This window comes from Varanus komodoensis, unplaced genomic scaffold (genome assembly GCF_004798865.1).
Source record: "Varanus komodoensis strain SLA01 unplaced genomic scaffold, ASM479886v1 scaffold2, whole genome shotgun sequence".
Lineage (NCBI taxonomy): Eukaryota > Metazoa > Chordata > Lepidosauria > Squamata > Varanidae > Varanus > Varanus komodoensis.
The window spans coordinates 41269805-41292683 of NW_025335568.1; the positions used below are offsets into that span (position 1 = coordinate 41269805).

Sequence of the window (22879 nt, forward strand, 5' to 3'; positions counted from 1 at the left end):
AATGTGCCTTTCGTTATTATTTATTAAAGCTTCAGATATATAAAAGGTGGCAGCCCAATCTTGGTTTCATACTGGGCCAAAGAAAAAGAGAACATGTTTTGCTTAAATGTAATTTTATTATATATATATTTAAAATAATGGTTCTTGGAGGTGTCCTTACACTACTACTCTTTGCTGGTTTTGGTATAAGAGAAGGAAGGTTTTGCATTGGATTAAAATCACAAGTTATTAAAAAGGATAAGGGTACTTAAACTGGATTCAGTTCAGAGCCACCTTTTTAAACTCTTCAGTTCAGTTTCTGTTGAGGCTCTTACTTTAAAAGGAAGAGTGATAACTTTTGAGGCACTTCGAACTAATTCATCTGCATTTCAGGGCCACAGTCATGCTGGAGGGAAGGCTTAATTTTTCCCTCATGCCATTTTCCAATTTAAGTGCGCCCTTTCCCTGTCACTATGAGCCACAGGTTTTGTTTCTTTTTAGTTAGGAAGTGGTAGTGCAGGGAAAGGTTTAGAACTTACTGAACTTCTGCTGTGGCTCCTATTCAGTGTTCTATTACAGAGCTGTGTTAAGTGTGTGTGCGTGCGCGCGTGTGTGTGTGTCTTTATTATCCTTGCAGCACCAGGTGAAAACCTTTTCATTCACTAGATGTTTTAAAAATTAATAGTTAGAAAATTGTATGTATTTATATTTCAATACTGTATTGCTACTGCAGTATTGTGGGGTTAAATTTTTGTAGAGTTATTGAAGATTATAAATTTTAGTGGTTTTTTTAGCAGTTTGAATTTTATCTGAGTAATTTATTGTTGTATATGGGATTTTAATGTTTGTAAACTGCTCAGAGAACCCCCTGGGCTATTGAGATGGAATATAAATGCAATAAATGAATAAATATCAGGAGAGTTGATCACTGAATACTCATATCTTGTCTGCTTCCAAGTCTATTGCATTTTTGGTGTCAGCATAGGATGCTGCTCTTAGTATGCCCAAATGGGGGTAGAATAATGAATGTATGCTTTAAAATACTAGCATGTTGGGAACTTGATGGATAGGAAATTACTAAATCAAATAATTTTAGAGACTCCATTAGGATAGGGTGGCATATAAATGCAAAAATAAATAAAATAAAAATAAAATGTCATCTTTTGTAATAAATCTTTATTATAAAATTCTAGAATGAATGTTAAATATATTTCGCTGACATTTCTCCAAATACATGTTTTATGTAACTGTATTATGCCAGTGTCCATTTTGCATTGGATTTTAGCATTGCATTTAAATAAATCACATGCATTCTCATCTACTCAAATACTTCATTTTCTACTGGCATGTCGTACTACCATCACCATTCATTGCACTCTCTTGTCCTTGCCCTTTTTAATAAAGCAGAGGGAAGTATTGCTAATAGCCTGCAACAGTTTTGCAACATGGGTGATGGTGAGGATGTGCAGGGGCGGTAGAGCATTGATACTTCCAGGAAAGGATTCTATGGTGCTGTCATTCACAGAAGTTTGCAGGGATTCCAATTGTGTTGTCTTCTACTTGTGATTCTCCTGTGTTTTTTTAAGCCGTTGCTTCTGTCTTTTCCCTTAATCAGACAATCCATTACAGAGAAACAGCTTCTAGCACTAGAAGCCTTCTATCTGGAAGCAGCATCTATTTGTCTTTATGGTTATCAGTCACTCCTCCACAGCCTCCTGGCAAGTCATGGAACTTGATAATGAAGGGAAATAAACCTGGGTATTTCTAACTTCTTGCCAGCTTTGCTTTAAGTGGAGTAAGTTAAGATGCACAGTTTGCAGCTCCTTTCCTGGATTTCTGTTTCTGCATTAATTTACTCTGTTCTATCTTCCATTTTATTTACCTTTCCGGTATTCCCTTGCCATCTTTCTTTCTACCACTGAACACAGTTTGCAGAATAAAATAACTCAACCACATTACTGTAGCAGTGCTAAATTATATTACTTAATTTCTTTAACTCATCCAGTGCCATTTGTATGGAGTATGATAGAAAGAAGCAAGACTAAGGATTCTGCTTTAGAGAAACCATACTTCCTAATTTGTGTTGGTTTGTTAATTATAAGCAGACACTTCTCTTTATGTCGCAATACCTTTGGAAGCCAGAGAGATAGCATCATTAATGATAAATTTTGTAGATAAGTTCTGAATACATTTAGAAAGCAGAGTAACCACAGTGAATGGCGTGCTTCAAAATTTGTGCATATTTTATTTTATTTTATTTTATTATGTGTTGCTCACAATAACCAGTTTCAGAATAACTTAAATGTACAATACAGAAATCCTTAATTAAGGTAGCAAAAATCTCTATAAAACATCAGCACAGTACTAGAAATAAAAATAAACACCATAAAATATAATCTAAAATAATACAGTACAAAAATTGTTATCCACAATATACAAAATCTTCCTGCCCCTTGGCTAGAATGAACACCACAAAAACAGCCAACCTAAATTGGGGCATAACTACTGTTCAAATGTCAGGAAAAAACAAGTACATCTTTGCCTAAGGCTGAAAATATGGCAGTATTGGTGCCAGGGGGATGCTTTCCTTGCGGAATGCATTATATACATGACTTTCAGAAAATAGGATCATTCCACAGGTGCCCTCTCACCGCCAACTTTTTCCAAAGAAGGCACACACAGAAGGGCTTTTGCAACAAATCATAGGGACTGGTTGTCCATATGAAGAATGGCCTTTCTTTAGGTATTGGGGCCTGGGCCATGTAGGGCTTTATAGGGTAGAACTGCACTATTTTAGAGAAAGTAATTATCTAGTCCCTTGAACAGGGTAAAAGCAGAAATAATAATTATAGTAGTAGTACTGCCTGCTATTTTTCTAGGCAACACATGCTTTTCCCATTTTTATGAAGATACATGTAATGGAAAATATCTGTAAGGGAATGCAAGAGAGATTCTGATTTCCTGGAAAGTAGTAGTGTCAGTGTAAGTATTGCCAAAGTCAGTTTGTTGTCCTAGTACCGTTGTGTTGTGGATGATGAAATATCCTTCCTCTTACTGACAATGTGAATTTCTTGAAAGTCTATCAGCAAGTTATCTTAAATGATGTAAATCATTTTAGGAAAATGTATTATGAGGTTAAACAAAATTAGGCAGAATATTGGTTTCAAATTTATATGCAGGTTTTATGAGGGCCTTTGAGTAGTTCCTTAGCCTGCTTCAAGGAAATACCATTTCTTATGCTGTCCTTAATAGGCAAAAAGTCAAATACTGTTTTATTAAGATTTCTGGGATAATAGGCTTTGAAAGAGGCCCATGTTAAAAGAAAACAAAGAAAAACAGCATGTGAAATTGGATGTAAGAGGGAAAAGAACCCTGTTATGTCGAAGTTAACCCAGAGAAATACAAAACAGAGAGTCCTGTGGTACTTGGATGAACCTAGGTTTTTGCTTTATCAGGCTAACATAGTCACTCTGCTAGATGGTAAAAGTACATAAACTGAAGAAAGTATTTTTCTGTTTCAGCATGTTTTTCAAATTTAGCTTCTTCTGAATAAAAGAAATATAACCATAACATTTTAATAATAAAAAATTGCATCAGGTTACTTTTTAGCTTAGTAACTTCATCAGGAACTATAAGTGGTATAAGGCAACTATAATGTCAGTCAGTACACAGTGGGTTTATTTGCATAATATGGTAACACAACCTCAAATAAGCTACACAGTGTGCCTTCTTTGTGGAACATCCCATGGTACACCTGCAAGATGATTGTACCCACTCCTTGCCCCTTGCTTCTCAACTCAGCATCACTGGGACTTGGTGAGTAAAGCTGCCTTGTCTTCTGTCCTTGCTGCAATCACAAGCCATTTATTTGGCTTGTGATTTATTTCTGTACTGCCTGAGCTGAAGCTCTCTGCGGTTCACGACAAGATATAAAATAATAAAATACAATAAATAAAATAGCATTTAAAACATTTAAAATAATTAAAATAACATTAAAATACATTAAGAACACAAAAAATACAATAAAATAAATACATAAAATACAATAAAAAGACCCAACCAAGAAGAAAGGAAAAAAGGTTCTTTGATGACCAGGGGGACCTTTAAAGGCCTCCATAAAGAGGGCTATCTTAACCTGGTGGTGAAAAGGCAGCCAATTTGGTGCCAGGTTGAATGTAGTGGGGAGGTAATTCCAGAGATAGGGGCCAGCACAAAACTTGCCTTCCCCCACTCGCCACCCCTTGGCCTCTCAAGGGGATGGCATGAAGACCCCAGAGGCTAAGCATAGTATCTAGGCCGATTGGAGCTGGAAGAGGTACTCCAACAGGTTGTGGCCCTAAAGTCATGTAGCGTTTTTTCGGTTAAGACCAGCAACTTGAATTGGAACTGAAGCAAACAGACAGCCAATGCAGGTAAGCTAGAACTGTTTTACACGGTCATACTGTGTGGTCCCAGTTGTTAATCCGGCTGCTGCATTCTACACCAGCTGCAGCTTTTGAACCATCTTCAAGGGCAGCCCCACATAAAGTGTGTTGTAGTCATCCAATCTAAAGATTACCAGACCATTACTTGAAGCCAGGGTGTCCCTGTCCAGGTAGGGGTGTGACTGGCCAGCAGCCAAAGATGGTAGCAGGCTCTTTGAGCCACCAATGTCACCTGAGCCTCACATAACAGAGATGGATCAAGGGGCAGCCTGAAGCTACAAACCTGATCCTTCAGGGGAAGGTAGCTTCCTGTGGCTGTTTTCCCATTCCTCCTCCTCCTCTTCTTCCTCTGCTTATTTTCCTGGAAATTGCTTTTTGCCTTCTCTGAAGTTATAAGTTAATGTCAGTCCTTCTGAAGTACCCAACAGACCCTTGGAAGAGCTATCACTTGATGAGCACCTTATTTTTCTTTCCTTGTGCAAGCATGCACACTCCTGTGATTAGCTGTCTCTTGGATATAATACAAGCAGAACAAGTACAAAATCTGGATTTGTGCAAGTTCTCTTTGAGAAAACTTCTGAATTACAGCTGAATCAGAAGTGGACAAAATAAGGCTCACCCATAGCTTTATTGGTGTTGGAACTGAATGCCTGTCAAAAAAATCCTGCAAGTCAGATGTCCTAATTCTAGCACATGCTGTCTTCCACTACGCTTCACCATGTTTATATAGCTCAACTGTTGCTGTTTCAAGTTCTGGGGACGGGGGCAGGACGGGGAATAACAACTTAGCTGTGCCTGTAGTACTCCTCACCACTGGATAAATGACAGAGTCCCTTACATTTTTATTTTACAACCAGAACTCCTGTATGGTACAATATATTTTCAAGAGATTATTTTGTGCTTTTATTTATTCTCAACATAAAGTATTTCCAAGAAAACTAGATAGAGAACCAACACCTTATAGGTGAAAGTATTTTTTGCTCCTACCTCTACATTACACCTTTTTTTTTTCTTGTGATGACTTACATTGCCCTCTTCTCCATTTTATCCTCACAACAAAAACCCTGTGAGATAGCTTAGGTTAAGAGGAAGTGACTGGCCCAAAGGCACCCAGTGAGTTTCATGGCTGGATGAGGGCTCAAATGCAGATTTCCTGGCCCTCCAGTCCAACTCTCTAGCCACCTCACTGCAGGAGCTCTCCAGAATTGTAAGAATGAACAACATTTTTTGTTTTGGTTCTCCATTATGGTTTACCCTACCAGTCTGAAGGTTGTTTCTCTTACTGGTTCTTCCTTAATGAATAAATTGGTCACCACCATTGGCAGTTTAGCAACTGCTTTTTACATGTCTCATCCCTATTCATTAATCTTCAGAAGTTACTAGATTTAACTGACAGGTTCTGGGAAAAAAGTATGTAATTTGAAGCACACTGAGATGTAATGACACTTTTACTTATGATCTGGGCACTGAATAAATTAATCTACAGTTAATGCTATATCATGGGCAAATTAACTTTCAACCAGAAAATGTGTACATCTGCATGTGTCTTTTTTCTGTGTCAGTGTTTGTTTCTTGTTCCATTTTTTACAGTCTTTAGCCTGTATTATTTCAAAAAGCCCTTTCACAATGGAATAGTCATTTGCTTTTGAAGTCATTGGTCTGCCTTTTGTATGTGGGTGTTCTTATACTTTGAACTGGTGTACTCTACTGTACAAACAATTAAAGCATACTTTTTCTTTCTGTAACAATGTATTGTGTGCACTTTTTTTTAAATGTTAGTTGCTTACTCCTAGTTCTCTAGCCTCTCCATGAAAGTGTTTCTTTCCAAATATAACAGTTTGTTCTTTTTGAACTTCCTCCAATAACATTTTGTTTAATAAAAACGTTCCCATGTGGTAGATACTACGAAATCTGAAGTAACTTTTGACTAACCTATGTCCACATCTGTGAAATTCCAAAAAGCATTTTCTAGGAAAACCCTATCCTAGTATACCTCTTTTTCTGAAACTACAATAAATTTGTTTCATCTTGGAATGGAAAAAAAATGTTATTTGCTTTGATTTAGTACCTCAGGCAAACTTGGAACCTCATGTAATTCTATTTAATATGTGTATTGCCATTTTGTATACAATTTCCCCCCACAAATATAGGTTGTATTGTGCGTTATGCGTATTCCTTTCCACTTATATTTATATGAAAAATTCTGTCTCCACTGCATTAATTACAGTTGCAGTTTTATACACTGCCTTTGAACTTAGTGGTGCTTGCTTCTAAATTTATTTGCATAGGGTTGCAGTCACTTAAGTCATTTAGATAGTGAATAAAAAGGTTGTACATAATTCACTTAAAGATTTCCATCTCTTTTTTAGGCAAAACCAAAGGTAATTGAGCCATTAGACTATGAAAATGTCATTGTTCAAAAGAAAACTCAAATACTCAATGATGCTTTGCGTGAGATGCTACTTTTCCCTTATGACGACTTTCAGGTAACTTTTTACTTTTCTTAATTTTGTAAGTGTTTGGAATTAATGTAAAGCTCGTTAATGGTTAAAGCTCCCCAGATGAGTTTAATACTCTTGATAGTCTATATTATTCTTCATCCTCTTTAGTTGTGTGTTTATTAATGGCCTCAACTCAAAATGTTTACCTTGTAAAAATATCTTAAATGGACTGGGAGAAGGATACCTGATGGACTGATTTTTGTATGTATATCTGAAGTCTTACTCTGTGCCTTCCCCGCAACTATGTGAAGTGGATATAAAATATAGGTTCTTATCAATTATTATACCCTGTTATCTTTAGGGATTCTGACCTGGCACCATCACTGTTTGATGTTTGCTGTGTAGCAGAAACATGGTTCTTAAAGAAGGCTGGCAATTTGACTGTTGGTAAAAGATTATGGTTTTCCCAGTTGCAATGTATGGCTGTGAAAGCTGGACCATGAGGAAACCTGAGCGCCAAAGGATTGAGGCCTTTGAATTGTGGTGCTGGTGGAGACTCCTGCGAGTCCCTTGGACAGCAAGGTGATCAAACCGGTTAGTCCTAGAGGAGATCAACCCTGACTGCCCTTTAGAAGGCCAGATCCTGAAGATGAAACTCAAATACTTTGGCCACCTAATGAGAAGGAGGGACTCCCTGGAGAAGAGTCTAATGCTGGGAACAATAGATGGCAAAAGAAGAAGGGGGCAGCAGGGAATGAGGTGGCTGGATGGAGTCACTGAAGCAGTGGGTGTGAGCTTAGGTGGACTCCGGGGGATGGTGGAGGACAGGAGGGCCTGAAGGAATGTTGTCCATGGGGTTGCGATGGGTCGGACATGACTTCGCGACTAACAACAACAACAGCAAAAAGATTATGTGTAGCTAATTTCCTTGCTTGCTGTGGGTATTATCCTTTTCCTTGTGCTTTTGGTCATGTTGAATTTTGGTTATAGAATTTGTGTTGATTTTATTGTATTACTGGATTTCTAAAACTGTTTGTAATATTTTTTAGTTTGGGTTTTACTGACTTGAAAGAAAAGCAAGTTAAATCCTTTAATTGTATATTTTTCAGTGAAATCACCTGGTTTCCCTTTTCGTTAGATGAGCTTCTTTTATCCAAAATAGGCATATTCCAGCTTATTGATTTTTAGGAGTTATGTGCACTTTTTTCCAAAGGCCCCTCTTTCTGGATTTTCTGGATTTCAAAGGAAGTAGCAAATATTATGAAGTTAACACTTGTTGTATAACCTCTTATCTTGTTTGATAATGTAACGGCTAGTATAACAGCATAACTAGTAGTATTATGCTGTCTCATAAACATGATTTGGGTGTCTCAACAGCACAGTAACATGAAACTATTTTAAGTGCATTGAAATTTTGTTAATGGAGTTACATGATTGTTAATGGGGGGAGAGAAAGAGAAGGAGAGAGAATGAGAACACATAACATCCTAGAGACCTTTTCTGCTGCCCTGGAACCAACACATTTCTTATGTCATTGATGTGGTTTGCCCAGAGGTGTTGCACTGCGTCTGGTGGTAAGCTCTGTGGTCAACCCTTGAATAACCCATAACTTGTTTTAGAATTATTTGAGGGTTGCCTTTTACTCAAACAACACCTGCTGCCTGGCAAGTTGAACACTTGTGTTTTGGTAGAGAAGTTGTAACAACATTATTTTGTATAGCATGTAAGGCAAACTGTGCAATCCAGTGTGCTGTTACAAGAATGCAGTTTTCAAAATCAGAGTGCCTTGCCTTGCCTTGCCTTGCCTTGCCTTGCACACTTAGCATACACACTTAGCATTTTTTACCTGATCATAGTACTTGCTGTGTTTAAAATGTTCCACACAGCTGTTGTGCAGTGTTCAGAAATGTGGCAGTTCAAGGCACTTAACTTACTAAGGTAAGATGATCCAAGGCAGTAGTAATGAAATTTGGAAAAGTTGTTTCAAAAGCTCTGGCTACAGTAAGCACAACAAATAATGTAAGCACCAAGTCTTGCAATGCAATATGAAGAAAAAGGGATAGAACAAAGAAGAACGTGTGGCTCTGTTGCTTTTGTGGGGAGCACTTAAATGCTTAATATATATGAAACTGATTTGCTATTTAATTTTTTGTGTCTTTCCTCTTGAAAGCCCTTATTTTGATCAAAACTAAAATAAATGATATTTTAACCTTTAATATCCAAATTGGATGAAAATCAATAACGTAGCTCAAATATTTAAATCTTACTGACTGAAAAGGGATTTTTAAAATTTATGCAATACTTCTCCCCTGCATGTGAGTGCTTCTCTTATTTTTTTCAAATGTCTCCTGTTTTAAAGTGGGAGATTCCACTTTTTAAGAGTTGGTCTTTGTTGATCTACATGTTTAAATAATACTCTTTTTAGTAGAGCCAGAAAGAATTATGCTAAGCATCCATGGAAGGACCATTATTGAATAACAGAAGCATGTCTGAGTGCAAATATAAGCAAATGTATATGTGCTTCAAAGAGAGTTAAACATTGTAGAAAGTTTAATATCACATGTTAATTTGTCATTAATTGCTATGTTTCAGACTTATCTATACCAGTCAGACAACTGGTAATCATATATTATCTTCCAATTCTTAGCCTGGCTGCAGTTCTTAAATTTGTTATTAATTCTTAGATATTCCAACTCCATTTTTTATCAAACCTAAAGTAATGCAATCTCATGGCATATATCAGTATTTAAATATTTTACTGCATTTTTTAAAAAAACCTCTTTCCAGAACATTCACATTCCCACCACATATGAAAATATGTACTCACTTCATGACCACATCTCCAACATAAATTAAGAGTATTTGTTATCTATACAATTCAACTTAACTGGGGTTAGATATCACTTCCATAGAATTTTGTAGAATTTTTCCTTTATTACTGACATACATTTTAACATCCTCTTTGTCCAAATATTTTCCCAATCTTCCTTATATTTTTTTCTCAAATCCATTTCTGATGTTGCTTTAAGTGAATCATATTTATCCTGTTTTTCTAATAATATCGTATTTTAATTATTATCCCTTTCATCCATATATTCTCTTGTTTTTCCTTTTCTATAATCATATTTTCAAACTTTGTATAATCCCTGCACTTGCCTTTTTTTCTAATCCATTCTTTGGTCCACCATTCCAACTGGATCACATTATAACAAGCTATATTCTTTCCCAATACTGTTTTTATCTCCACTTTTTTATTCATTTTCTCTAACCAATCTTTTAATCTGACTATTTTTAGGGTTAGGTTTAGGATTAGTATATAAAATAATAATCATAATAGTAGTAGTAAATATTACTGTTTCCCTAATTGCTTGATTAAATTTAATGGAACTCCTTCTAATGCAGTTATTGGACATAATGGTGAGATTGATGGGATGAACTTCTTCTGGATTAATAGCTCTGACTTTTCATCAAGCCTTCTTTTGTTAGTTTTATTTGTTAAAATTTAACAGTGATGCTAAACAAGTTAGACATATATTTTAAGTACGTTCTATATAGAACTGAACATTTTTGTACCAAATGGAAGTTGTGACCATTTTATAAAAATTAGTTCAAATTGCTCTCAAATAGCAACCAATTTAGTTGTGTGCTCATTTTTCTTTAATTACCTTAGAGTGACTGCAGACTTTAAAATAACCTAACTTAAAAAGAAGCTTAAACTTTAATAGAAATGAAATTTCACCAAATACAAATGCTGTAGAAGTCCCTATCATTCCCTGTGTTTTACAAATCTACTGTCCAGAAATATGAAGGGCAAGGACTGTACTTGGGTGGCCAAACTGAGGCTTGGGAGCCACATGTGGCTCTTCGAATTTATTTTGTGGCTTGCTGCTTGCCATCCCCTGTCACCACTGCCTGCACACCTGCTTATGGCTCTCAAACGTCTGATATTTATGGTATGAGCAAGTCCACCCACCCCCTGGACTGGACTGTAGACTGAGGAAATGTGGCTATTAACTTAGAATGATAGTAGCTTGTCAGGAGTGTTTAAGCTTTCATTGAGAAAGAGAAGGGACAATACTATTGATTTATTAATGTTTGATTGCATTGTGTACTCACTTATCCTCAAAGCTACACTGTGCACCTAAAGAGTTGTGAAGGCCTGGAAAAAATCTAGAAAAAAGTCCCTGCCAAGAACTTTGTTTCCTTTTTTAGTGAAAAAGCAAAACCTTTATTATAAAATACTTAATTTTAGAATTATGAGTTACCTGTTTTAGATAAGCTTTTCATGTTTCTGCCTCATATTTACTCTCCCAAAAATGATTTTTATGTAACAGGAAGACATTTAGGTAAGATAAGAGAATTAAAATTTCTAGACATTTTCCATTTCTTATTAAACTTACTGATCTAATAAATCTTCCAGTGATAGACATTTAAGGAAGTATCACATCATGCTTAGTTTCCCAATGTATTACTCTTCTAACTAGATTTACTATAGTATTAGTTACTATATTACACTATATGAAGACAATGTGCAGGCTTGATAGTTATGTTTTGTTTTACGGAGTTCTATGTTTCTGGGCTTGTTCTGGTTGGATGCTGTAGCAGTGAAAGGGCAATTTCACATGCTGTTTGTGTACCTACAAAGATTATATTCACTCTCGGAACCCATCACTTGCTCAGCAGAAAGCTAGTATTTCCTCAATTTGGAAACGAGCCAAACACTCATTTCTGGAACAGTACTGGGCAGAAGAACCCCATTCTGTGAGATTTGCCAACCTGTTTTGTTCAGAAAGGAGCGTTTTTGTTTGTTTGTGATTGTTTAAGAAAACACTAGCACTGAAAGAAGCTCCTGGATGCCTGTTATTTGCTAGATTTCGAAGTATCTATAGTGGCAAGGTACACTTTAGTCCATTTCTGCCATCTCCAGCCAATCCTATATTGGAATAATCTTAGTTTAGTTGCCCAGACTTTGCTAATCTTCATTTCACATAATTTATTTTGTTCTTACAGCATCGATTAGCAAAAACGTTCTAAGCAGTTTATTAAAATTTGAATCCCTAAAAAGAATATCATATCAAAACCACAAACTTATTAAAATATAAAACTATTCTAAACAATAGCATGTCAGGATTCATAAAATATATATATATATACATTGTCAGATGCCCAATAAACGAGGAAAGTTTTTGCTCGGCACTGAGAATATGACAGTCTTGACATCAGGTGGACCTCAGTGGGGAATGTTCCATAACTGTGTGTATGCACAATTATGGAACACCCCTTGTAAGAAGATCCTCTCCCATGTTCCCTAATCTCTCCCAAAGGATGCACTTGGAGGAGACTCCCAGATTAATATAGTATAGAAACATACCAAGAAAGTATAAAAATAGGGCATTCTCAATGGCAGGAGAGCTATTTAGCCTTCACTGTGAATATTTTTAAAGGTAAACTAAAGACATTATTGTCTGCCCAAGCATTTTATTCTGATATGTTTGCTTTTCAGACTTTTCAAAGAATGATTATTGATAAAGCGTGGTCATGTTTTAACTGTTTCATTGGAATAGTAGGATTTTATTATTCTTTTATTAGTATTTGTAATATCAATATCACTCTATGCTCTTTCTTTGGAGGAAGGACAGAGTATAAAAACTGTGAATTAATGAATAAATACATAACTGCCTTATGTGGCAAGAAGGAGGTAGCAACCAAAAGCAGCTAGTTTCCCTATAATCTAAGAGTTGTTCACTACCCTCGATACCTTTTTATTTTTGTTTGCTTTTGCTATACAATGATTGCTCAAAGATGCTATCCAAAGAGGCTGATGATTAAGAGGCCCCTTGTTTAACTGAGTTTGTGTAGATGGGGATGGAAGGGTTTGTTTGTTTGGCAATAATGTGAAAATGTAAGGAGAATAATGAGTTCCATAGTCATAAAACAAGTTGTGCTGATCCATTAAAAAAATCTAGAATTCATGGCAAGTGAGACCTTTACTGCCTGACAAAAGGATAACCACATATGCACAGAAATATGAGCAATCTTTTGAAACTTCCAGGTCTCTTCATGTTACAAAAGGCAAGAGGGGAGAAGTGGAAGAACAAAAACAAAAGAAAGAAACCTGTACAGTTCATTTTAAGGTGGAATGGAGAAAAAGTCACAGATTGAATTTGGTTGCAGTAGCATGGCTTGTTGGGTACATATTGGGTACATAAACATAGACACCAGATTGAATATGTAACATCTTCTCAGGGGTTGTGACACCATACGAACTCAGTAAGAATGAGTTTTCTGAAGGTTAAACAATGTTCACATAATCCTAAAACAGATCATGGCTTATATGAGTGTCAAAATCTCCTTCCTTGCATAACCTGCACTTGCTGGGTTTGTGAAACAACAACCCCTAAATGGGTTTGGATATTCCAAATTGTGGCTTAACATGCTGCAGCCTCACTGTGGGTTAAATAACAGTTAAAAAAATCTTGTTCTGTCATGTCCTGCGAACAGCCATATAGACTTAGATGCATTTGACTCTTTGGTATCATTTCAGTTTCTATTTACACCTAGGATTGCTGGGACAAACTTGCAGTGATGGGAGGAAGATTTTGATTGGAGGCATGGCTTACAGAAGGAATAAATTATTTTGGTTTAAAGTAGAGCTGAGCTGAAAGCTTGTGAATGCAAACTTTTAGTTATGTTTAGCAGGTGGGGGTGAGTTAGTAAGTGAGTGAAAGGGGGTTGAAACCATGTTGTATATTTCATGGAAGGTTCTCCACATGTTTGGGAGAAGCTGACTGGTAATGAAGGTGACTTTCTTTCTCCTATGTTTTTAAAAGAATGTCTTTCTGCCACCTGCCTTGCCCCTACGGAACCCCAGAGAAAATGCTATGGCATAAGAATAGGTGCCTTTTTAAGACATTCATTAAAAAGTCATGTGAGACCGCAGACACACAGAATTTCACCACTATGTGAAACAACCCCAAAATACCTCTGTATAATTTATTGCCTGCAAATGAAGTGATGATTTGCATGGGTTGAGTTGGGGGATGCTTCAATACTAGATGAAAGAAAAAAGTGAAATGAAGAAAAATGAGTGTAGATTCCCAAATACAGAAAGAAGGTTTATAGATAATGTAAAGTGAGATAAAGTAAATACAATTTCTCTTAGAGTTCTTCACTTTCACAAAGGCTATTGCTCACAATAAAAATGTTAGTTGTAAAAATGTATTTTTGTTTTTATTATCTAGTTTTATTATCCACATAGTTCTGAAACAAAGTGTTAACATTAACAGAAAAAAATCATTGATGCATATTTCTGAACAGACATGAAAATGATTGCATCGCACATATTTACATTTTGAGTTAATAGTGTTTCTTTCCTCTCATTAAAGACAGCAATACTGAAACGACAGAATCGATATGTATGTTCTACAATTCCGGATAATGCAGAGAAAGAAGCTCAAAGCTTATTTGTAACAGAGGTAACACTTTTACTTGTATGCTATTTCAATTCAAGATTCTGTATTTTTTAGTTTTGTGTTAAAAAATAGGACTTCAAGCAAAAAATATTGCTGTGTATCTGAGCCAGGGAGGAATAGTTCAGGGCTCCTGCTGGCCTGGAGAAGAGACCCTGAAATATTGTAGTCAATTGTCTCCAGGTGTAGAGTGGTTTATGAAATAGAATACTGATAAGGAATGCACCCCCCCCCCCCGCACTGCACAGGCCAAGGCCTGTTGTACCACACAGTATTAGAAGGCTTAGGTTTAGCAACTGCCATATAGAACCTGTGACTGTTAACTGGAGTGTGGCAAAGTTGTCATTTGCACTTTTCCTTCAGAACACAACTCCCCCTCTGATCCTAATTGATTTTCTGCACATGCGCGCGCACACACACACACACACACACACACACATTATATAACCTGGAGTGTGCAACCTTTTTGGGACCCTGGATGCCCTGAGAAACTCTCATGGACACCACCACAAAGCAGCTGCCATGGATAGCCGGATTGCTCATAAAGGAGAGTCACTTCTCCAAGAAACAGACTATAAAGCAGAGGTTGGAAGATACCCATTTTGCAGGGAAAAAAACCTCTGGTAGTGATGCTGTAAGTTCCCCAACACCCAATGCAAACAGACGAAATCCCACCTAGTCCAAAGCAAACAGAAAGGCAAAATACTCTGCCCTCCCATTTCAAAACAAACCAAAATACCCAAGTCTCAAAGCAAGCAAACTGCTTCCCTTAAACAAAAAGACACAAATTACATTCCTTAAATGGAAACATATATTCACACACAACCCTTCCCCTAAGAACTGGGACCGATCAGCCTGCACTCCCAAATTCCTCCCTCCCTCCCTCCGTGCAGCTGCTCACTATCCAGGAGGTTAGCAGGCAGCAGGCGCCCTTTTTTTCTTGCACCTTTTTGCTCAAAAGCAGTTTGAGCAGGCGGCAGTGCAGCAGCTGCCCCACCCTCTTCCTTTCTTCTGGGAAGAATTCTCTGAATCCCATATGGGAAAAGGGAGTAGGCAGGGCAGTTGCAGGCTGGAGAGCTCATTTGTAGCCCCAGGAAGTGAAAAAAACCTTAAATATTTCTTTTAAAGAACTGAAGGGTTAGGGGGTTTGGGGAGACCAAGCAGGTATTTCAAGTGTTCCTGAGCCCATAGGGGCTCAGTTGCTGAGTCCTGCTGTTAGGTCTTAGCAGCTAACATAGTTGTGTATAATAATAAGTTTGACCAGCACCAAGATAAGTCGGTGCTGAAGCCAGAATGAATTGGAATTGTTACATTAGTGCAGCTTGGGTGGAGTAAAAATATTCTTCCTGTGTTTTGAGAGTTCAGAGGGGTTTCTTGCAAACATAACATAATTTTGAAGCCAGATTTAAAAGTGGAGCCATATGATTCCATTCTTCATTAATACCATGTATTGAATTACTATTTACTGAATCTATAAAATGTATGGGTGCATTCTACATTTATAACTACCACTAACCATGCTTTAAGAGTAGGAAAGACTGATTGACTCATAACACAATTTTATCAATTTGTTCATTAACTAGCACAACTTCAAAGAACAGTTTTAAATGAAGTTTAAAGATACTCAGTTAAATCTCCTTATATGTTTTTCCTTATTTAAAGTGCATTAAAACATACAACTCTGACTGGTATGTTGTCAACTACAAATATGAAGATTATTCTGGAGAGTTTCGACAACTTCCAAAGTGAGTTTCAACAACTTCCAAAGTGATTCTAGTATTTTGAATATCTATGCTCGCAAAAAGAAGTTTCTTTGCAAACCTTCAATGTCTAATCTTTGGTATCATGCTGCTGTTCTGTCTATACCATTCACGTAGTAACAGAGTAAGTCATTCTAGCAAAGTCCTAGTACAACAGCTTTCCTTGGAAAACCCATTGTGACAGCACACACTGTTGTCATTGCACTACAGTTGCTTACATTAGAGCTATGTCAGTTGACTAAAGCAGAGCAGAAAGACTGGTTACTGATCCATAATGTGCAAGTGACTGATTTTAATCATCGGTCCTATATTTGTGCAGTTCAGATGTTCAAATGTTTCTTCAGTAAACACACAGAGAGCAGCAGTGTGGCAGCAAGCTTCATTAATGTGTTCCATTCCATGCTTGCAATGTGTCTACAATGCATACTTGCATATTTTAGTCTGTGCTTTGGGGCCCTGCTTTTGGAAGACTCTCATTCATATAGGAAGATTGTAGGCATGGTGGAAGGCAGGGGGTAGAACCTGCTGCCTTCTGCCATAAGCATGTGCTTAGCCTTCTTCTGGAAGGGCTAAAGAAGGGTTGAAATTTTGGAGTACCAGATCAAGATACTACTTGTTTATATTGATGAAAACAGTGCAAGGCTCCATTCCAGATAACCCATGAGTATGAAAACCAAAAATTATGGGACACTTACACTGTATCTCTTCTCCAGCATATGCTATAATATCCAATATCGTACTAGATGGAAAAAGTGTAAGCTATTTTAAATGAATATCTAAGGGTGCAATCCTATGTTTGTTTTGGCAGGAAAAAAACCCACATCTTCCAGCATAGTCCCGCAAGCAGTATGTTACTTGGGATCTACTACACTTGGGAATATTTAGGGAAATAAACCTCATTTGTTTTCTTAAGCTCAGAGAGGCAGATCTTTTCTTCTTTCTAAAAATACAGTTATTTATATATTCATTTCTAGTATAGCAATCTTCATAGCCGCATTCTTCTTGCTGAAGAATGTATGGGATGGATGTGAATGGGAAAATGTGATCAATGTGTTATTGACTGTAAATATAAAGTATTTCCAAATAATTGTTCCATAATTAGGATCAATTTGGTTGAATGTAAATTTGTTCTTCATTTGGTTTTTTGCATATGTTTGGGTAAGAAATGCCAAAGCATTCATTGTTTACTTGCATTTGTACTGAACATGTTAAGGTAATCTCATACAGATTTTTCCTGCCCAAACTACTTCTTCAGGAGCAATATATATAGTCCTGGTTCATATGTTATAACTATACATCATGGGATTACCCATTTTGAGTTCTTGTGAATTATGAACCTTGTGCAGTTTCCACAGGATAGTTCATTTTCCAGGTGGTTCCTCATGATACCCAGACCTGGCACTGTGGCTTTGTTGCAGTGCATTGGAAAAGGCTACTGAGGTACTTTGCAGGAGCAGTGGAAAACCCTTCTACTGTTTGATCTCATTAGTGCTGCTGCCATCCTCCCTCACTGCCTGTCAATGCCTTCTGCCTATACAGTCTGAAGAAATGGCAGTAGAAAGTGTCCCAAATGCATTTATAACTGTATTTTTATTTTTGGTCTTGCACAGATGCAAAAGTCCACAGCTTTGAAATTTGCATGATTTCCTCTTAGTTTAATGCTCCTCCATGCAATTTGCATAATTTCCTCTTTCAGCTTTGCTTCTGTTCTGTGAAATTTGTGCATTTTTAATGATTTGCCTCACTGCTCTGTTACTCACTTGTTTGACTGAGAGCTAACAGGAGAGGCCAATAGAGGGAAGTAACAAGCATGAAGGTGGGGTGGGAAGACAAAAGTGGCCAGTGGTTGCACTAGAAGGAGTTTTGGAATGGGTTCAGTTACCGCACAGCATGTAAAGCAGGCTTTAAAAGAAAAGTGTTATCTAGCAGATGTGGAGGATGAAATTGATAAGGACATTGGCAAGAGGGTAAATAGCTGAGAAGGCTCTTAAAATTTTGCATACTTGAGAAATATAATACAAACACGTTACAACATTCCTAAGTGCTTAGAAAATTAATTCCATTTGGTGATCTGATGTGGGAGGTAGGGGTGAACTTCCTTCAGGAACCAGCAGCCACAATGCACCAATTTCAGATAGGATGCTGGAGTAAGAAGTTTTCCTTCAAGGCACACTGAATACATACCAGGAGCTGATGGGAGAACTGAGAAGGAAAACCATCTATGGTAAACCTCAGAATGTCCAGTCATCTGTTAGGGGCAGATTACCCAATCTTTGGTAGCTTATCAGGATGGACAAACTTATCCAGTGTTTTTTCATATGTAAAGAATTGCTACATCTACACTTTGCCATGCATAAAAGTATTTGTAAGCCATTGCGATGGCTATCATGTTTAAAGTTGTTCTGAGTGATTCTGAAATGACTACTGTACAGTGTTGAATATTTGTTCTTTTTAGCAAAGGAAACAAATTAGAAAAGCTGCCAGTTCATGTTTATGAGGTTGATGAAGAAGCAGATAAGGATGAGGTAAGCGTATAAAATTAGCTTTCTACATGGCAACTCAGATGTTATATATATTATATTCAAATAACCTTCTACATGACTAACTTCATACTTTGAAATAATTTTAATGCATTTAGTGGCAAGTCATTTAATTCTGGTGACCTCTGTCAGGTGTGGGAAATCTGGTGTGCCTGTGGAATTGTTCAAAGAAGTAATAAATAAAGCATGGGTGAATTCTGTGAAGATCAGTTTCAATCTGTTCTTCAGTTTGTTTGAATGAAAGACGTATTTATTGCTCTGCACATTTTGCAAAAAATGACTGTGTAAAAATGTATTTTTAAATGTGTGTATTTTTTAAATATGCATTTGGAACATGATCACAAGTTCAGGAATGTGTGAACATTCTTCAAAAATTGCTTTTAGGGTTGCTAAAGGAAATATTTGAATTATTTGGGAAATGAGATATTGGGAAAATTCTTTTCGAATTCTTTTAGAATGGCAATTCACAGGAATTCCATATAAGGGTTTAGCTGACACTCTACATCAGGTGAGATAGAAGAACATTGATGAACCAATAACATTTCATTTGTAACTATTTATAAGGTACTGACAAGCCCCAAACTTTCCTTAAAACAATCTTCCTGTAGCTGACCATAACCTTACAAATAATGCTAATACATTTTGGGGGCTTGTTAATCAGGGAGATACAATAGAGTTGATATTGTGGGGTTGTCATCTTTTCTTCAGCCCACGTTCCTTTGTCTTTAATAACTGCATGACAGGCAGATTTTTTTTTTGCATTTCTTCCAAGTATGTAGATGCAATGAGAAACATCTAGTCTTGCAGCTGTTGAGGATGTAGAAAGAAAAATTGGTCAAAGAAAGGAAAAGAAAGAAAGTTGAGTGGTGTATGCATCATACCATGGAATTTTCTTAGAGAAGCCTGAACATGGAGCAAGCACGCCATAACTGTTACCGGCTACAGTCTTTAACAGCCTTCATATTTCATGATCTGCAAAAACTCACTGAATCATTCTTATTTTAAGAGCTGCACTGCAAACCTTGAGTTTTCCTGCTGCAACTTCTGATGATGAAAATATAGCCTATTTTTATGTGTTGTAGAGTGAAATCATTCTCAGCCAGAGGTGTGTGAAGCCTCATCTGTTTTTAGTTTAAGAATCATATCTGCTCTTGGCAACACCAGCGCCGCAACAAGCAATTTATCCTTTAGTCTTGCTGACTTCACTGTTGGCCTGAGTTAAATCTCTCTTAAATTATCTTCTCCAATTTGCAGTCAAACAAGAGAAAGTATAATCAAATCTCAATAGAAAATGCAAAATGGACAACATTTGAAATAGTCATATGTTAATAAAATATAAATATTTATGGTGTAGGTAGTATTTGACACAGTGATTGAGTCTGTTTTTCACTGTTCAGTAGATGTTACTTGATTCAAAGGACATTGAATGTACACACATGCCCTGTACAAATGGGATTGGGAAATGACCTGCTTTAGAGGAACCAGGAAGTGACTTTGTGTTGTAAAATTTCTACATAATTTGACCTTTGCCTTCTATTGATTTAACAGATGAAATTGTCTGACGTGCAATCCAAGCTAACAATGGACATTTGATTCTCATATCCTGCCTTAGACACAAGTAGGAATATGTGTTAGGCTGTTACAATGTTCATCTGCCACAGTAACATCAAATAGTTGAATATAACTGGCAGAGTAGCCAACAGACCCTTGACTAGTGAAAGTGTGCAATAATTTTACTTCTTTGATTTGAGAGTTCTTTCCTGTTCAGTTGGATTTCTGAAATTTTAACCATGGAAATCCAGATTAAATTTTATGTTAGATGTTGCTTATTGACATTGATTAAAGGATATGGTTCTTCTTCATTGTCTCTGTGCATTACACATATGGGCATTGCCACACAGCACAAGGCCTGGATTGGAGAGAAACTTCTAAAGGGAAACGTCACAGGGCCTTGGATAAGAAGGGGGAGCTCCCGCCCACTTCCGCAGTTGTTTTCCGACGACACACCTTGCTGCATCACGTGATTAGTTTGAACTTCATCACTTACCTCTCATGTTTTGTTTCTTTCTGTGTCTTTCCTTCCTCATTTCTCCTATTTTAAAAAGCAACAACAAATTAATCAAATTCTCGCTACTTTCATAAAAATTATAACTCCACACGCCCTGGCGTTTTCCCCTCTCTTCTGCTACATACTTGCTTTCTTCCACGATCTCACATTTCCACCCCCCTGTCTAATGGTCTTCTGTGTTAATACACCCTCTGGTGTGCAGATTCCACAGTGGCCTCCCAAATATCACTCTGTGCCCCTCTACCCCTTTGTGGAGTCTCTCAGTAATCCTACAGGACCATTCGAGCCCATGGCAACAACTGACTTCTACATTCCTTCTTTCAGTCAGCTCAGCTCACCAGGGAAACAAACCAACCATTCTTAGGATCGACGCCCCATACCTCACCTTCTACAAGGACAAGGTCATTCTCCACACACATCGCAGTTCTGGCCCAAAGTCAGCTCCGCCTTCCACATGAACCAAGACATCTCCCAGCCTTCTTCCCAAGCCCATCCACTCACCTAGAGGCATCACTCTACTGCCTGGATGTCTGCAGAACCCTTTTCTTCTACATGTTGTGCACTGAAAAGCTTTGCTACACATACCGTCTTTTCATCTGCTGCGACGGCCAGACGAGGGGGGGCACCATCTCACCAAGTGGATATCTGAGATGGCAGGTCTGGACCTTCCTACATGCCCTCACACTCCATGCGAGCACAAGCTGCATCTGCTGCTTCCCTGGCTGGAATCCTGTCCACTATGTCTGCAAAGCTGCCACATGGTCCACACCATTGACCTTCCTCCAGCACTACAGGCTCAACGTACATGCAAGACAGGATTGGGTCTTCAGCAGGGCAGTCCCCTCAGCTGTTCTGCCCCTCCTTCCACGAGGCATAAGCTTGCTAGTTGCCCACATGTGTGATGCACAGAAACCATGAAGAAGAAAGGCAGGTTGCTTACCTGTAATTGCTGTTCTTTGAGTGGTCATCTGTGCATTCATACAACCTGCCCTCCACCCCACTGGCTGTCATCAGATTACCATGCCCCCTACCATATGGAGTCATTTGGGGGTGCATGCAGGGACAGACCTCACACACTCTGTTCAGATGCCTGGAGGCGATGTGGTCTCCAAGTCAAGTAAGGAAGTGGGTGGGAGCCTCCCTGTCCCTTCTGGGATCTTGGATAAGAAGGGGGGCTCCTGCCCACTCTGTGATGTTTCGCTTTGGAAGTTTCTCTCCAGTCCAGGACTTGGGCTGTGTGGCAATGCCCACATGTGTGAATGCACAAATGACCACTTGAAGAACGACAGTTACAGGTAAGCAACCTGTCTTTTCTCTATTCTTTTTCAGAGCGGATTCAAAACTGTATTCAGTTTAGTTTCTCACTTTTATTAGTGTCAAAAATGTTTCTGCTTCTGTTTCTTCTGTACTTGCAACTGTTCCCTAAATTAAAAATAGTTTATTTTTCACCTATGTTTCCTATGTACTAGGAAAGAAAACACACAAAAGCCTGGGTTTTTAATTGCTGCAGGTAATTTGGTTCAGGTTTAATTACAGCCAACTGGGGCTCTTTGGGTGTGTTGATGATTTTGTTTCTACTGAACACTCCCTAAGTGCACAGTTACTCGTAGCTTGACTTGAAAAAGATAGTGATAATTAGTGTTAAATTTCAATGTCCTATTTCCATCCTAAATGTATTAATAATCTATTTAAAGTCACAAGTAATTACTGACTAATGTAAGTTGTTCTTTGTAGTGTCATCTTCTACAGTGTTTTGTTAAGGTGTTAGAGTTCCATTGATTCATTTCATTTCATTTTGTTTTACTTTTGGTTAAAGCTAAATATGTTGAGCTGTCTTAGTTTGTTATAGAAGTAGTTTTATCTCTATTGTCATTTTGAGTTGCTCCTCTTTGCATTTGTTTTCAATTTGAATTCATCCTCTCTAAGAATGTTTAACCAACTTCGGACATAGTGTACAAGACACTGTATACTAGACAAACATAAACTAGCATTTCATTAATGAATTGCTATTACATCCTTCTTCCTACTAGAAATTACTCATTTAGCACAACTGAAGATCTTTTCTTGTCTTTACATAAGCCAATAAAGAAATGCAGAGGAAAAGGATTGTCAAGTATAGTTTTACCTTTTTGCAGTTGCACACATTGATGGAAACCTCTGAAACGAACGCATCCTTCTGTATCCAGACCATGCTATCA

The 22879-nt window shown here is 37.5% G+C and overlaps 1 protein-coding gene across 18 annotated transcripts in view; it reads left to right on the forward strand.

The window, feature by feature from the left end:
* DOCK9 (dedicator of cytokinesis 9) overlaps positions 1 to 22879 on the forward strand; it is a 157403-nt gene that overhangs the window by 37831 nt on the left and 96693 nt on the right. For all 18 annotated transcript variants that reach the window (XM_044429166.1, XM_044429168.1, XM_044429172.1 and 15 more), the window contains exons 2-5: positions 6773 to 6889; positions 14230 to 14319; positions 15976 to 16058; positions 18529 to 18598. In XM_044429166.1, coding sequence (XP_044285101.1) covers positions 6773 to 6889; positions 14230 to 14319; positions 15976 to 16058; positions 18529 to 18598 — 360 coding nt within the window. The remainder of the gene's footprint in view (positions 1 to 6772; positions 6890 to 14229; positions 14320 to 15975; positions 16059 to 18528; positions 18599 to 22879) is intronic.